General features: G+C 31.9%; 2 protein-coding genes across 2 annotated transcripts in view; both read right to left on the bottom strand.

Moving 5' to 3' along the window:
* Positions 1-4,465, bottom strand: part of LOC107438360 (uncharacterized) — a gene marked incomplete in the record, with an annotated part of 42,347 nt that extends 37,882 nt beyond the window's left edge. The window contains 2 exon segments of the mRNA XM_071187126.1: positions 2,422-2,607; positions 4,162-4,465. Coding sequence (XP_071043227.1) covers positions 2,422-2,607; positions 4,162-4,237 — 262 coding nt within the window.
* LOC107442625 (kielin/chordin-like protein) overlaps positions 1-19,042 on the bottom strand; it is a gene marked incomplete in the record, with an annotated part of 123,606 nt that overhangs the window by 73,894 nt on the left and 30,670 nt on the right.

Below are 19,042 nucleotides of genomic sequence, written 5' to 3'. Positions count from 1 at the left end.
ACCCCATCCAGAAGACAAGGCTACAGAGTTGAACATTGGTAGTCGTAAACCCATAAAATTGGGTCGACTGTTCAACGACGGTTATAAAATAAAATAGTTGATCCAAGAGTTTCCTTGTCTTCTGGATTGGGTTCAATATGACAAGGCTACGGAGTTGAACATTAATAGTCGTAAACCAAAAAAAATTGGGTCGACTGTTCAACAACAGTTATAAAATAAAGAAGTAGTGTTTACAAATTATCAAAGATTGTCGTCTCAATTTTATTACAAGCGTAATATTTTTCTAAGAATTGTAGGGAACACTGATACAATATTTAAATTGTTATCGATGTAGGAGCTGAAGATTATCACAATAGTTAAAGTGTTAGTGTAATAACAATTAAGGTAAACAAAATTTGTTAAATTTTGCTATCGCCTAACTTCACTACACTATAATCAGGTCTTGTGTAGTTGTTTAAGTTGTTTATGGAGAATGATCTGAAAAAATCGCCCCAGAAGTAAGATAAAACGACAAAAAAAAGTTTAAATAAACATGTTTTACAAAATTTGTCAAAATTACAGCATGCGTAAAGCAAGTTAGATTGTTAGTTTTGTTAATTGTTAAAATTCGAACAAATTATGTGCAGTGGGTTTCAATATATAACAGTATCTCATTTGGGATAATTTTTTCTGCTCACACTGTAAATCCAGTTGCCCAAATCAAATTTATAATATCAAAAACAGAGTAAGTAAAGCATAGCACTTGCTACCACTTCACAAAGTAAGTAAAGCATAGCACTTGCTACCACTTCACAAAGTAAGTAAAGAATAGCAATTGCTACCACTTCACTAAGTAAGTAAAGAATAACAATTGCTATCACTTCACAAAGTAAGTAAAGCATAACACTTGCTACCACTTCACAAAGTAAGTAAAGAATAGAAATTGCTACCACTCCAAATTCAACCCATATTCAAGACAAATCTCACGTTGAAATAAAACAAGTTGCCCATTTCGCATTAACCTTTTCGAAGGCCGTGGGAAGTATACTTACCACCAATTTTAATTTAAGTTTTCATTTGTTAATAACTTCATCTTTCTTGAAGTGCGTTTGATTAAATTGGTTATCATTTGTTAGTTTAAAAAACGTATAAAAGTTATAAAATACATAATTCCTTTTGAAGTTTGTAGTATTTATCGAATTTATTTTATAAATAAAGAAAAATAAAAGTCAATAAGTTCCTAATAAGTCGTATTAAATATATTTACCACAAAAAAAGGCATTTTTATAAACTAAATGAGTTTTTTTTCTTATATCAATTACTATTCTTGAAACAATTTCAATTCCAAAAATATTTTAATTTACCTTTACTAGAAATAAATGGTTCATTAAAGGGTTAAACAGGATTTAAAATAAATTAATATAAAGCTAGTTAGGGTTATTTTATTCAAGACTGCATTTTTAGAGTAAAGTTAGCTAGCTCCATTTTTATTTTACTTGTTTTCTTTATAGTAATAATTATTTTGAAAACGTGTCTACTTTAGTTCTCTGAAATGAAGCTAGCCTCAAATTTGTCAATGGAAAAAAATTTTTTAGATATGGTTAAAACTTGCGCCCGCTTAAGCCCCTCTCATCTACTTATAATATTACTGTTACATTTTAAAAACAAGAAAAAAACATAAATTGTTGCGAAATAATATTTATTTAATTTAATGAGATGACTGAAGTAATGAGTTAAAGACTTCAATTGTTTTCGGAACGTGTATTAGAGCTCCACAACAATAATATAATACACTCATGGATAAAAAAAATTAGCTCACCAAAAAGGAGTCGTCAAAATGAAACGAAGTTTTACATACGTAACGACTACTTTGATCTAAGTAAATTATTAGAAAATCAAAGAAAAACGATAATCTTTGATTTTCTAATCATTTACTTAAATCAAAGTAGTCATTACGTATGTAAAATTACGTTTCATTTTGACGACTTTGGTGCGCTAATTTTTTTGTCCATGAGTGTATATTGAAATAGAATGAAACTGCATTTGGATATTGATTATAATCAGTTTAAAAAAAAAATAGAAAATGAAAAAACTATCGATTTCAAAGTAAATAACAAACAAACAGATGAAGTCCCAAAATAGAATCTAAAGGTATTAATAAAATTAAGGGGAACATGATCGTTTACGAAATGTGGTGATACAAAATAGAAGTGGAACGCAGTAACCCAAATAGGTTCAATGGTCGAACTACGCGAGGTTAATATTTAACAAACTGGTATCACCAAATTTAAATAATAAGGTGGACACTATAAAATAATCAAAATTAAAGATTTATGTTAATAGGACTTATACTTGTCATATCCAAATACAATCATACCATTTAAGAAAGTTACTGGATGTTTCCAATTATGCACCCAAAACAAAAAAATGTGATCTACTTACCTCTACATTTGGGACAGCATTCTCCAAAAACAACGTACTTCTCTGTTTTGCATTCCATGTAAGGACAAGATTCTCTGTAACATTTGTAATTGTCTCCAGGGAGGCATTCACATGATGTACAGGGATCGGGATACCATTTTTCATCTAGCTGATGTAACATTCCATTGTAATGACAATAACCAGGAGCTGTTTCAAAAAACAAAAAAAAAGAAGAATAGCTTTTGACACATTAAAAATTCTCTATTTTTAATACACAATATTATATATTTTTCTCTGCGAACCCAGTTCATTTTACTTGATACCAACTTTGATGTGTTTGAAATATATCCTAGTATTTGACACCTTAAATGAATTCAGAAACTACACCGAAACAGCAGAATTTTTTTTTAATTAAGAGCCACCGAGAAAAAGTTGCATACTATTTGATTTCTGCATTGGAACTTGTTTCTCAAAATTTTAAGAACTTATAGTTACCTAAAGTATACGTCGCTAGTATAGAAAAAGTACATCGTGATACCTAATTATTATTTTAAAAAAATTGAAAAAGTGTGGAATGTCCCATAAAATGCCTTGGTACGAAAATATTACAAACGGATCATAAAAGTAAATTAAATTTAAAAATGTGCCAAAATTTAAAAATAATTTGCAGTTTTTTTGCGGATTTAATCGTGTGAGCTGACAATAAGGTTCTACCTTTTCGTTGGTTTGTCTTCTGACTTTTTTTGAATTTTTAAAATTTCATCTATTTATTCATATTAATTTTTCTCTTTCAAATAAAATTTTTCCTTTCCTTATTTTCTTTGTATTTTTATCTTATAGTATATATTCTTTATATTTGCAGGTTATGCGCGATTAATAAAACTTATTAAGTTATTAATCCTTAATAATTTAGTATTATTGTAACCTATGTAGATTTTATATATATATACATAAGATTTTACAGGATTTTTTTTTTAAATGTTTTTTCTTTCCCTGCATTTTTATCTCATAATATCGGTTCTTTATAATTGCAGCTTATGCGCAATTCATAAAACTTATTAAGCTTTCAATCCAATCCTTAATTTTTCTTTGCTTTTCGGGACAAGTGAGTTATAAATGCATTTGTACGGAATCCGAATCAAGATAGTAAAAAATTAAAAAAACGGTTGATTCAATTTGGGCATAGCTAATTTGACGGATTTATTTTTGCTTTTTCTTTAACACGTTCACGCCGGGGTGACCCACCGGTGGGTCACGCTAGATTGTCTCATCTTGGCAGCACACCGAAGTAAACTGGTAACAATAAATTTCATTTTTTAGTTTTTTTCCGAGAATAATAAAAATCCATAACTACCAATTGTTTTTAACGGATGCAATTTTTATATTGAATTGCTTCTTCGCCGTGATTAATTTCCTTACAGTGCATTGTTATTGTTGAGAATAGATTAACTCCTCCCGAATATTATGTAATATTGAAATAGTTCTTCTACCAGTATTTTCACTTTCCCCGGCGTGAACGTGTTAAATCTAACACATCCAAGTCAAGTGTGTTAAAAGTGTATCTATATAATTCTTAATTCAAACTAAGTAGTGGTGAATTAAGTAAATAACAATTATAACTCCGCCCACGAATAAACTGCTATAAAAAATAGTTTGGCTACCAGTTTTATCTTTTTTTATCCTGATTATCGACATCCTGAGAATGCATAAATGACTCGCCCGTCTCGTAGAGGTTAAAGAATAAATAAACAAAATTCTCACCAATACTATACACACTTGCATGCACTACTTCAGTGACGAAAATCACCATCCACAGAACAATTAGAAATGTTCTCATTTTATGGAAAGTTACAAAACACTACAACCTCTTCATAAGTAATATCCGTATACGTGATGTTTTCTTTCAACAAAAAATGATTTTCAGCTATGTTTGAACAATGTTTCAGAACGTTATACTCTTACCAGGCGAAAGTGAAACTATCAGATCTTATTTACAGACAACTGCACAACCTTTGAACGGACCTTGAAATACGAGACAGATTAACTTGACTTCTAGTCTGGTCAACGATTCNCTCAGAAAAGACTTAAACATTGATGATATCAATTGCTTTATAGCTAAATTGACCACAAAATTTTACAGCGACGCAAAAACATGCACCACATCAGATTTCAATAAATTGTTCGATATTGATATAATCCGTGATAATTCGAATTTCAGCCCAATTACCGCCTTTTTATGCTCAGACTGCATACTATCAAAATACTATTAACTTTATCATAAAACTCTACTCAAGGGGATCTCCCCATTCTAAAGATGATTTTCCCTTCAACTAAAGATTTACTTCTATAAGGACTTGATTTGTCGTTACAACATACTACAACTTCAAAGATATATAGGACCTCCCAGAATACAACAAAACAGAATCGATGAATCGGTTAGTGGCGCTTCGCGCCAAACGCCGAGATAACCCCAATATCCAGCATCCAGTATTTGAGATCTATCAAAGACTTTTTGAATGCCCTAACAGTAGAAAAAAACAATTAATTTCGAAAATATATTATATAACTTTTTCCATAAAACTACTTTTTGTATCATTTCAATATATAAATTCGGGACAAAACGGGTTAAAAGCACGACAAAAAGCTATTTTTTACATATGATGCTACTAATGTTCTATTATTAGTTTTTTTTATTAAATAAATTAAATTATTTTTTAAATTATTCTGGTTTGTACGAACACTGTAAACTCCATCGATATATTGATCGATATTTTTAAAAAGAAATATTGATCCTGACAGTCTTGTAAAATCATGCTTGAAGCTTTTAAAAAAGGTGAAAGTGAAGTTAGTAACTTCTTTTTAATTTTAATATCAGCAATTTTGAAAACATTCTATAGCAGAGATGCCACTTTGCTCCGCGGTGTAAAAAGAAATATTTTACAGTGGTAACAAAATTTAAGTTATTTTTCGTTCAGTATTTTTCATTTTAAGTAATTAAATATATCATATCAAATGCAACTATAATGAGTTCTTCTTTTGATTACCCTTATTAAAATACAGCGTAATCATCTTTGAATTAGAAGATTTGCTAAATAATTCACTTAAATTATTTAAAAATATTTTTTTTTAAAATCTCAAGCTCTTTTTATAAAATAAAAAGTTTTCATAAATGATGCAAGAACTATAAAATTTGACAAAGTATTTTTTTAAAGAATAAAGCGCTTGAAAAATTTATAATAGCAAACATAATAAATTAGTAATCACTATTTTTACGCTTTGACTGCTCTTATCCAAAACTAAGAAAAGATTAAACAAACTTGCATAAGAATGATAAAAAACGGTTTAAGTAATTTAAGATCAGCAGATATATACACCGAAGAGCCATTACATTATGACCACCCTCCATCTATAACAATGGGCTCCCCCAGGTTTTCAAGGTTTCTCGCCCAGGAACAATGTTTCCATGGGGCACATTAGGACTCGTAATCCTCATAGAACGATCCCTGACGTCTGCAGCTACTTGAACATAGTTTCAGACCATGTTCACCCATTCATGGCAACAGTTTTTCCTGCCGGGGATGGTGTTTACCATCAGGATAATGCACCATGTCATAAGGGTCGAATCTTCATGGATTGGTTCTAGGAAGATTCCAGTAACTTTCAAGTCATGTCTTGGCCCCCAAATTCACCNGAAGAGCCATTACATTATGACCACCCTCCATCTATAACAATGGGCTCGCCCAGGTTTTCAAGGTTTCTCGCCCAGGACAATGTTTCCATGGGGCACATTAGAACCCATAATCCTCATAGAACGATCCCTGACATCTGCAGCTACTTGAACATAGTTTCAGACCATGTTCACCCATTCATGGCAACCGTTTTTCCTGCCGGGGATGGTGTTTACCAACAGGATAATGCATCATGTCATAAGGGTCGAATTGTCATGGATTGGTTCGAAGAACATTCCAGTGACTTTCAAGTCATGTCTTGGCCCGCAAATTCACCTGACCTTAATCCAAGAGAGCATTTGTGGTCCTACTTGTAAAACCAAATTCGTGCTGCCACGCTACCCCCTCGCAATGTGAGGGAATTTCAGGATCCAGATACCTCAGACTACCTATCAGCACCTTGTGGAATCAATGCCACGGCGGGTGCTAGCAGTTTTGAGGGCTAAAGGTGGTCCTACATGTTATTAGCAGGGTGGTTATAATGTAATGGCTCTTCGGTGCATATTTTTAATGAACATGGACAATATTTTTTTTTAAAAATTTATGTTTCTAATAACGTTAACAATAGTTATAGAAAACTCTACATGCAATAACTCATTAAAAAGCTAATTTTTATCGATGTTTTATCACAGTCATCGATTAAATCTTCTCTAGGCTATAGCAATTGAATGGCAATTTTTTTAATAAAAAAAAAAGAGAATTAATTAAAAAAAAAATTTAAATAATTTAACTTTTAAAAACAGTGTTAAGTGATATTTTGTGTAATATTCTTACTGTGAAGATAAAATATAAATTTAACAAACTAGTTTATCATAAGTAATTTAGAATAAAAGAGCTCATTAAATTTTTCTAAAATTTTGAGAATTTTTTAAGGTCATTTTTTAAAAAAAATTCCTAAGTAATTTTTATAAAATGAAAAGTTTCAAAAAATGGCTGCTCTAAACACGGCAATCGTATTAATAATTACATGCGAAACCTAAATTTTATACAGTTAATCAACATTCTAATAAACAAAAACGGACACAAAAATACCATAAATTATGAGTCATGATTAAAAAAAAACTACTATACTAATTTGGACAAAACAATGCTATACTTTAATAAGAAACAGAAAACAGAACAAAACGGCGATTGTTTTTTAAAAAAATAAACCTAACATTTAATTCTTCTCTCTCTGATTATGAAAATATTAGTTCCAAATTCCTTTACTTTTAATAATTAAATTTGCTAGTATTTTATTTTATGTATTGAAATAAAAGAGAAATTTGAAAGATTTTTAAATTCAAATTAGTAAGTAGAGAAAATAAAAATAAGTCAACGAGCTTTGGCGGATAATATATTGAAGACGCACCAGCCAGTAGATTTATTTAATAATACAGAAGACAAAATGTCTGCATTACGATTTATTTCAAATCCTGAAATTAAATTTTCAAGTAAAGCTATTATCATAATCAGGCTATTACATCAAATACAGAATGCAAACTTGATTCTACTCTTATCAAATTTTATATATTGTAGAGATGTTTTTCAGTAACAAGTAGTACATAAATCTTTGAGCTTAGGTTTAAAAGTTGAGAATTTCCAATTATATTTTAACGTATGATACATTCGAATAAAAGGAATCTTCCTGTCAAGTTTCTAAAAATGCTCCTGTGCAGGGCCTGATTATCGCCTAGGCCCAATAGGCACGGGCCTAGGGCCCACACTTTCTGGGGGCCTCAAAAATTAGTAAAAAATCCACAATATTTCATTAAAAAAAATACTGAACGAAACAGTTTATCTAAAAAAAGGCATTTTTTATTTCAAATTTTCTTTATATTGTGATAAACCAAACTCGTGTAAACATTGCACTAATCAAATTCGAAAGTACAGCTGAATTTTAATTGGTGCAATCTTTACTCCAATGGCTTAAACAAATGCAACTGGAANCGCCTGAAAAAGGTATATGAAAATTAATCAAGAATGAAGTTTTAAAATCTTATTATAAATTCAACTTAATACTTGCATCTTTATCCATAGTTTCCTAATTTAAAGCTATTCAGGGCCCTCGCCAAATGCGATAAAATCGTAAATTTGGCGAATAAAATTGTATTTTGGAATATGATTTTTTCTACAGGAAAAGAAAATATATTACAAAAATTGTTAAGATTTGCATTTGGCGAAGACTTTCAAAAATTGGCTGATACTTTTGATATTTAGCTTTTTCCTTAATTAATAATTTGAAATCCTTAGCTCGGGCCCGGAGTATTTAGGCGCAACATTATTTATTATTCTTTCCTAGTATTTTTTTATTTTGTAATATTGTTTATTAATCCAATAAAGGCTTAAAACTAAAAGCGATATTCTTCTCTTTTAATGCACTCCGATGAAATTACATTTGTCATGCACTATTTTTATGATAAATATATTTAAAACGTTAAATTTGAGGTGTGTCCCGATGAAATAAAGTCACCTTGATGGTGTGCAGTAATTACACACGAAAAATTTTTTTTAAGAAAGCAACTATCCATCATGGCCTGTAATATTTCCCTGCTTATACATTGCTACAATGCTGCATTGCATTGAAATGAGGCAAATATTTATATTAGCTAATGCTATACAATGCTACAATACGGTAATATATACAATGCTGCATATTATTAATCATTCGCTGGAGAATAGCATCAATATTACCCCTGGTTTAATAGGTAACATCTTTCAATCAGGACTATCTATAAACCTGAAAATAAAAAACTGTTAGTAAAATCATGCAGTTTATATCTTGGTACCCAAGGTTCTTTATCTCTTCTGAAAAATGGTTATATATAAAAAGCGTATTACTATCAGTTTTATATTTCTTCTGGTAAACAAATAGCTGTGATTAAAGCTTTTACGAGACAGTTTCCATTTTTGGGCAAACAACAGCGAATAAGTTTTCATAATCAAAGACATTTCTTCCATCCATAAATATGCTAGAAATGTGATGATTTTATTACCAGCTACCTTCGGGGACTGCTCAGTCCAGTTTGGAATGAATTTTAATCAAACATTAAAAAAAATCACCTGCTTTCACATAGTCGAGTTTCTTGAAAGACTGGAGTATATGCCATCATATGGCATTTTTGACATTTTTTTAATGCGCAGTGACTGGGGTGAACATGTTTTAAAAATAAGCATGACTAAGGCAGTAAAAATTGTAAACTCAATTTGTTTTATAAACTCTTATTTAACTATGCTTATCCGGTCCATCTTACAGCTTGGCGCCGTTTATCAAAATTTGAAGAGGTGCTGAATTATTATTTTTAGGTATTTCTCATTGAATACTTGACTTTTGTATGCCAGGTAATACAATTTTTTAAGCCCCATAGAAACTTAGCAAATTCAATGTTCATCTTGAGTAAGAATGGGTCAAACTATCATATACAGTTTCTAAGACTAGAGACTAATTCTTCAGAAAAATCGCTCTCCCAAAATGTGGTATGGAAGTAAAGATTTTTACGGAATTCTTATATTATATTGATATCAAATTTCGTATTTTTATTATAATATTCAGTTGCAATTATTATCTTTTTAAAGTTAGTATTTAATATCATACCTGCCAACCTTTACGCTCTTCAAAGAAGTTTTTATCTAGTAGTAATGAAACGCCTATAAAAGTGTCGTTATAAAAAAAATATTTTATTGACATTTTACGAAAACTTAAAAAGCAATGAAATAATTAGCTGGTCATCTTTATGCATGTTTAAATATTAAGATAACGAAAATAATTTCTAAAGCAAAAATACTTCATTAAGAATCAAATATGAATGCAAAGATCTTGTTATCAATTAAATAGAGAAATAAAATCTTAAGGCAAATCCGGAAGAGTTGGCAGGTATGTATTATCAGAATGGGTGATTTTATGTATCAGACAACACTATCTGGCCAATCAATTAAACCGGTCAGACAGTAGATAAGTTATAATTCAAAGTGAAACACGTTTCTTGAAGTAAATAATTCATAAAGATTGTTAAGGCCCTTCCACGGGAAAACTGAAATGACACAGAACATCAAACTAATATCTTGAGCCGTGATGGCTTATTAGGGTCGTTTGCCTTCCACTGAGGTGAACCGGGTTCGAATCTCAGGTGTGCCTGGTCGATACGAATACCGCATTCGGCCTGCATCGATCACAGTGCTGACGTAAAAATATGCTCAGTGGTAGATGGATCGTGGGTTAGAGACCCCTTACTGTCAGACTAACTGTGGAAGGTTTTCGTGGTTTTCCTCTCCTTGTAACGCAAATAGGGGTTAGTTCCATCAAAAATCCTCAACGAAGGAAAATTTCTCCCAGTAGATGATCCAGGAGTTCCCTTGTCTTCTGGATTGGGTTCGAAATTTCAAAGCTACGGAGTTGAACATAAGTAGTCACAAACTCCCCAAAAATTGGCCCGGATGTTCAACAACTGTTATTAAATTAAATAAACTTATGGCTTATGTGTTGCTAATTAACCATGGGTTTGTTTCTAATCGAAATCATTTCATCGATGAGCCAACAATTTTTATTTCAGGAATTCTTTTTCTTATTGCAGGCAGTATAGGCCTTACCTGATTTTCTTTACCTCTTCATAAAATCATGAGGAACCCTGAAAGAATTAACAGTATTAGGAACAATTGCAATAAGGTTAATAATTTGATGAACTATAATAAGAACGATTATACAACTTGTTCCTAACTTACTGGTAGACCAGGTACTCCGTCAAAACCTCGTTCACCCTATAAGCAATAAAATAAAACAGAGCAAATGAAATCTCAATTTCTCAGTGCACTTCATGATATATATGTATATATATATAATGGGATAGTTACATAACAAGTGCCTACTCAATGTCTCAAATGGCTGCTTCAGATATGCTAATTATTGAAATTTCGAATTAAAGAAACGAAATCAGACACATAAACGTACTGTCTATTCGAAATCAGATCAGTTTTTCACACAGTTATAGCTCGTTTATCCAAAGATAATTCAATTCAAGCAATAGTTTGTTGCGCTTGTTCATTATTTTATTTAATAGTCGAAAAGTTTAAAGCATTTTTATATAATTTAATGCTCAAGAAAACTTAGGTGATCCAGAATCTTTTGTTTCATTTAAAAAGTTTTAAAATAAAGCGAAAATTTAACAATTAATAAACAAGGCACCCAAATCAGGCCTTCTTTAAAAAAAATTAAAAACCATTAGCCTATTTACTACAACCTATCAAACAATAGTTTTACTTTTAATTAAAGTCAACAAACTATTAAACTTTCACTTTAATTTAAAAAGGAAAAACATCATAACACTTTTATCACTATTTTATTTATTTTAATAAAAGTCTTCCACCCTATCTAGTAGTAAAAGGATTTTATCAAAAACTCTAAAATAAACTAGGAGCTGTTGCCAAGTTTCAAAATTACCAATCTTAATAGTTTTCACTCTCCGATCATTTACAATAACACAAAATTATTCAACAAATATTTTCACATAAAAAAAACCTTTTAAAAATTTCATCATATTTTAGATAATTAACTTTATTAGATAATTAAAAAAGTCATAAATGTTATATTGAATTTCTTACTTTTTGTCCTGGAAATCCTGGTAATCCACTGTCACCCTAAAAAAAAGGATCAAATTAAATAATTTTTAAAAGTTACTGTTTTGAATAACTGCTTTGATTTTTTTTAACTATTAGGGACTAACATATTCTCTTTGTTTCAGTACCGGACTGCTACTGTCTGACACACATTCATGATGTAGTACAGCATTAAACTAGTGAAGTCACAAATGAATTTTCAAATTATCTAAACAAAAACTTGACATAATATTGATTGGTACGGGAATTTTACAGTTACTCATATTATTTTCAGAGACTGAAGACTATTTTCGTTATTTTAAGCAAATGGAAAAAAAAACACAATTGAAGGAAGAAAAAAAAACAATTTACACCTTGCGCTCCCAGTCAGTCATCAATGTCAGTCTTAACTCGCTCCGCGTCAGTCGCCAGTGACGACTCGAGAGTGATGTCTGGAGGAGTTCTCCTGAAAGCCGCACTACATATAGTGAGGCTTTGAGGAGAACTCCTCCAGATTGAAAGTCTGGGTTTTGTCTGCTGCTATGGTAACAAGCGAGAGCACATTTTTAATGGGGTGAAATTGAGGAAAGAAAGTATCGATTGGTTTACTCACGACGACATACGCTAAGATTTAGACAAAACTATTCACTACACACCCCTATTCGAAGTGACCTTTCCTCGTAACCATGGTACCCGCCACGACGCGAGACGGATGTCTGGAAGAGTTCTCCTGAAAACCATACTGTATACTCGTGATGTTAAACTTTTTTACTATTTTAAGAGCCTTAAAAGAAATGTTAAATTATAATTGAATCCAATACTACTAGTTGCTATCATAGAATAACTAGTTGTTGTCATAGAAACTAGTGGTTATATGATAATAGGTGCAGTGGTAGTATTTCGTAATATACTGATATAGTTACCTAATATAGTTACTGTGGAAAAAGGTTTTAAAGACCTTAGAAACAGATAAGTACCAAACATTCCACGAATATCGTTAAAATAAACAAAAACGAATATTTCTGTTTATTATTTGAACTTATTAATAGATCAATGAATTTCGATTTTCTTACTTTAGCTCCCGGAATACCCGGCAGTCCTGCGGGTCCAGTTTCACCCTGTAAAGATAAATTGTTAATTCGAACTTGTGGTTTTAAATTTCTGAACTGATAAGAGAGAATAAAGAATTATTCACCTTTGGGCCTTGAAGTCCAGGTGCTCCAGGATAACCTCGGTTTCCTTTCATACCTGGAAAACCGGGAGGTCCATCCAACCCCTTTAAAACGAATTAAACTTATGCTCATCATGAAATTAAATTGAAGCTACGCAGATGAAAAAGCTTAACAAGACATATATATATATATTCAAGTCCGAAACAAACTTTAGCTAAAAGAGAAGCTGAAGCAATAGAGTTGCCAACACCGTAGGATGAGCTAAATCTTTGTTTTATCAATCAAAAAATTACTATTATAATTATTGTGGTTGTTAAAGTCATTCTGGTGTTCATGCATGTAACGTTGCATTGATGCAATTTAAACATATAACTAACATGTAGTCTTAATACAAAAATACACTTTTTGCTATTGACACGCCCGAATATGTCATCTAGCCAGAGGAACATGGTTCCATGTTTAAAGCTGTCATCCATCTAATTCCTTCTCTGCTCAAATGTATGGTAATTAATTAAGATGTTTCTTTCTCTATTATACTTCCCGCATTTAGGTTATTAAAAATACATTTTAAACCCTTTACTACCCTTACAAAAAAGTAAGGTGTTTTTGAGGTTGGTTTGAGATTGATCGATGTAAAAAAAATATACATGAGGTAGAAAATGTTTTGCCACAAAAAAACCTCATTAATAAATCTCAATTTTAACCTCATAAAATCATCCTCATATATATCTCAGCAATACTTTTAGTTAAGATTGAGTGAAATTATTCACACCTCAAACATACTTATTTGCTTGAAGTGTAGAAAAAATATCCTGTACACCTCAAAAATAACCTCTCTAAGCTGGTTTCTCTAAAGTAGATTTGCAGCAACCTCAAAACAACTTTAAGTAGGAATAAAAAACACTTCATACACTTCGGAGGTTGATCTTTTAACACGTTGAACTCCGCGTCAGCCATCAGTGGCTGACACTGGACCTTCCATTTAGGCCGAGTCAGCCACCGGTGGCTGACACTGAAATTACATTTAGGCCGCGTCAAACACCGGTGGCTGATACTGGAATTACATTTAGGCTGCGCCACCTCTTGCTGACACTGACCTTTCACATAGGCCGTGAAAAACAGCTGGCTGACAGCGTATAACATGATATAGAACTATAAAATTTACACTCTTTTATGGAATTGCAGAAAATGTATTCAAAATTTACTTTATTATTGTGATTCTTGGTTTAATAAATTCAATTTAGTAGATTTTTATCCACCACTTCTTTTAAAGAATTTGTAGTCTTATATAAATCACCGCTTTTGTTAGTTATGTTATGAAAAACCATCTATATAAACAACAAAATCCGTCTAATATTTGCCAATTTAGTTTGTAGTTATTTACAGTGGTCAGATGGGCAAGTCATGTAAAATTAGCGTGGCGTTCAACGTGTTATGGTTGTTTTTGAAGTCAACTTCAAATAAACCTCAAATCAACCTTAGCACCTTAAATTTTTGGTGAGGGTATCTACACTCTTGGAGCAGGAGTGGAACTTTTATTTACGTCACACTAAAGCTTGACGATGGTCTAGAATTCGTCCCTGAGGATGATTCGAAGACATTCAATCATAATTTGCACTTGCCACAGAGGATATATCTCCCTTACATGGGGAATGAACATTCAAGCACTCCTTTGCCCATGGAGGTAACATTTTTTTCCTTCCAAAATCGAAGATAATATTTCATTTCAAAACATTTGAATGTCCCACTTCATTTTAGCACAATAGTCTAATTGCGTGCCGAGTTAAAAACTCAAAATTTTTAAAAATGGAGCTCACTTTCCATCTTAAAAAAATTGATTGCTAATGATGGGTACATATTTCGTGCCTTTGCTTAGAAAATATTGTTTTCTACTTTTGATTGGGTTTGACCCTTTTTTAGAATTTTCAGTATCCGGAAGCTCAATTGATTAAAAAAACGACACAGAGGACTGAGAGACGGAAATGACAGTCTTGAAAGCAATTTTACACCTATTATAATAAAATTAGTTAATTTTAAAGTATATAAAAATCACTTACTGGACGTCCAGGAAGTCCAGGGGCACCATCTCTCCCCTCTTTGCCGGAAGGACCCTATATAATTAAATAAAAAAATACTTCTAAATCACGTCACAACTTAAATGTATAACGAGCACGAAAAAAACATCACAAAATTACACCGAGAATACGATTTTTAGCCACTTGTGAGTATTCAGTTTTGATTAATCAACTCAATCTCACAGTCCAATGTCATCTCAAAAATGAGACGAGAAAGTATTCAGTATATGTGGACCGGACACTGACGGCGTACCTCTGACGTCAAACATAACATGACGTCAAATATAAGTTACTCAGGACATAGAATGTCGGAAATGATTTTGTGTTGGAAGATTTCAGTGAGAGGAAATCTATCTACCTACTTATATAAAAACACTAATTCATGTGTATGTTGATCGTTAAGAAACCCAATAAAAAGTCTTTTTTCGAGTTGACAATAAAGAACTGAAATCCGGAATATCAAGTGAATGAGCAGTCATTAGCATAAACGTTTACACGTACAACCAGTAAAGGAGGAAAGAAAAACGGATCACCCTTATAACTTTTGATCATATTTTCAGATTGAACAGTTTATCAGATTTTCATTTTGAAAATTATTTTGGCAGTATCTCGAAGAAATATTTTACTTAAAATATGCATAACAGTTAACTATAACCTTGATAGGATATGTTTATTTTGACCATCAAATCTCATTTTTTCTGAAAAAACAATACCTTTTTTCATAAAATCTTGATTTTCTTTTACCTCTAAGATAGAAGGAGTAGGCACAGTTTTGAAAAGCTGGCTTTTATAGCTTAACCGCTATAAAGGTTCTAAGTTTTATTACTCTATTCTTGTTTTAATCTAACGAATCTTTTGAATGGTTCATTATATTAAAGCTACTCATTCACAGAAATTTGTAAATCCACGGCCTAAAGATAAATATGTAATAAAGATGGTAGATAAAATAAATAATAAGTATTAATTAATTTGTTAATAATGTACAAATTTTTAAATTGTAAGACATAAAAATTCCTATATATTTTAAATATTCAGACATTTTAAATCCAGAAAGTTCCCAATCCACGGCACCTAGCCCACTGATGACAAAGCACTGCGCAAGCAAGATATTGAACAGTGGTATCACCTCTTACGTAAGAAAGCTTCACCACCGTCTGCGATGACTATTTCAGATGTGAACAAACTTCGCGCATGACCCAAAATTCTATTACAAAAATATGGGACAAAAATTTATCCATGTCTTATCTGAGATTAACACGCTCACGCCGGGAAAAGTGAAAATACTGGTACGGGAAAAGAGAAAATACTTGTAGAAGAACTATTTCAATATTAGATAAAATTCGGGAGGAGTTAATCTATTCTCAACAATAACAATTCACTGTAAGGAAATTCATCACGGCGAAGAAGCAATTCAATATAAAAATTGCATCCGTTAAAAACAATTGGTAGTTATGGACTTTTATTAATCCTGAGAAAAAACTAAAAAATGATATTTATTGTTACCAGTTTTTACTCCGGTGCGCTGCCAAGATGAGACAATCCGGCGTGAACGTGTTAATCTTGGGGTCTAATGTAAAAGTTTTGGGATCATTCAGAAGACCTAATGAAATGTGACCCATAACCCAGGAAAAAAATCTCTCTGGCTATTGTTCAGCTGTGCGTAGATAATTATAATTTACAGGTTGTTGTTTTTTTTACAAAATTGGGGTTCACTGAATAGCTACAATTATATTCAATATATATAAGTAAATAAATAAGTAATACTACTTACCGGAGGTCCTGGTATTCCTCTCTCTCCTCGGGGACCTTGGGGTCCCTTGAATACGACGAAATAAAATGGAAGCTTTGTTGAATCGTTTAATGAGGGCCCTGAAGGATTTACTGATCCTCTTGGACCTACCGAACCCTACAAAAAAAATTGCATTTTGAACATCTTTCTTTTTTCAAAGAATAATTTTGTTTTTAAGTTTTTTGTTTTGTTTTTTGAATGAACATTATATTTTTTTGTTAATGTTTCACTTTTTAAGTTTATTTAATAATATAAATTTTGAAGTATGAAAATTGCTTAGTAGTAAAGTAAAAGGAGAGAAGGGGATATATATATTATCTCTCTCTCTCTCTCTCTCTCTGTGCGTGCGTGCGTGCGTGCGTGCGTGTGTGTGTGTGTGTGTGTGTGTGTGTGTGTGTGTGTGTGTGTGTGTGTGTGTGTGTGTGTGTGTTACGGCGAATGACCGAAATAGGTGGTTGTGGACTTTCACCTGTGAATGTCGACAAACACCAAATATGTAGGTGAAAGATCGAATATTTCATTACATTCTTGTACATTCGGACCCTCACCGGTGTATGTCAACAATCACATAGTCGCTTTGGGGAATGTCCGAAATAATTGCAAGTCCGAAATATTATCTGGCAAATATATACCGGGCAATGACACTTGACCTTAAAAAAACATCAGTGTAGGGTATACTGGGCAGTGAGCACTTAACCTTAAAAAAACATCAGTGTAGGATATACCGAGCAAATGTATACCGGGTAAATGTAAATGTATGGCCCGATACTCCAAACACTGATGTTTCTTCTGATCTATAGTCAGTAAGTATTAAAATATCGAATAAATGTAATTATATCCACGAATAAATTCATATCAAATCGAATGTAATAAATATTTCGGACATACACCAAGCGACTACGTGAATGGTGACATTCACCGGTGAATGCCGACATTTTCGACACTTCGGTCATTCACCGTAACATATATATCCTAGCAGCAAAACAAGTTGTGTCATAAATCCTGGTTCAATAATTGTTCAATGAGAAGGGTTCAAAGTTTCGTTATTTTTCCGATATTGTCCCTACATAGAATTTTCCGATGCGCCCCATATTTTGCAGATTCTTCACAACCAATATCGGTCCTATATAGAATTGTCAGATTCCCCCGATATTTTATCTTAACTATTTAGCAAAATATAGGTTCTATGTTGGTCAATGTAGGCCCTATATAGACCATTCTAGGACCAATATTAAAAAACCTAGGCATCCCAATAGTGGTCCCTTAGTGCATGTAGCATGTATTGATAGAATCCATGTGGAGTTAATTTTAAGCCCAACTGGGGCCAAAATATAATTGTTGAGATGGGTCTTAAAGCTGTAACGTTAACATACCATGCACAACTACGTGATTAGACATAACCATGCGATTAGTTGCAAGTACCCAACTGAGAAAAAATAAGATATAATTAGCACTCAGCATACACTTAATCATAAAAAAAGTAATATTAATTCCAGTGAAAAGTATTGATTATAAGTCGTATAGGTTATTAAACAGTAGAATAGGTTGTTGTTGTAGTCGTATATATATGTAATATTGTAATATATAAAGAATTAAAAATTAAAAATTACTAGCGTAAGTACTAATTACATTCAATCATATAAAATTTAACTTCGTTCAAAAAATGGAGTTAATCGAATTAGATACCGATCGTTTGTCTGGAAGATATAAAAAATAAGAATGTAAACAAGTCGTTTGCTAAAAATAAATTGGAAATGTCCATTTATAAATTTATTCCATATCTAGCAATGCTTGTTTTAACTAAATTTTTCATTTTCTTCAAAGCAAGTTTTCTTCTCTGAGGTTCCGGAAAAATCATCCAGAGATCAATATTTGGATGAAAGTATAGCCTCGTAGAACACGTTTGAGACTCAAATAAATAAGCGAAGCACTGTCTAGCTACTTTTCCTTGAATTTTTCTTATATATATTTTTTTTTTCTTTAGCAAAGCGCATACATATCGCCAGCATCTGCCGACACTTCTATGTTTTCGAAACTAAAACTCCGACAGCTGAGATTTATTTCATTGAAATGTATCTCCAAACTGCCAAACAGTTCTAAAATGATTAAATCTTCGGCGCAGTTTTTTGAAGAGCTGCCGCCTTTCTCGATTGGTTCTGTATCAAAAAAGGAGCTATTTTTAATGCATCCATCAAATGGCGACAGACTTTCATGTTTTTTTGTGAAATTACTTTTTACTTGTTGCTGCACTGGGAATAATGTTTGTTCGCGAATATTATCAGATTATATTTAAGAATACAGAATAATTCA

Source organism: Parasteatoda tepidariorum, chromosome 10, assembly GCF_043381705.1.
Source record: "Parasteatoda tepidariorum isolate YZ-2023 chromosome 10, CAS_Ptep_4.0, whole genome shotgun sequence".
Taxonomy (NCBI): Eukaryota; Metazoa; Arthropoda; class Arachnida; order Araneae; family Theridiidae; genus Parasteatoda; species Parasteatoda tepidariorum.
This window is presented reverse-complemented; position numbering and strand designations above follow the sequence as displayed.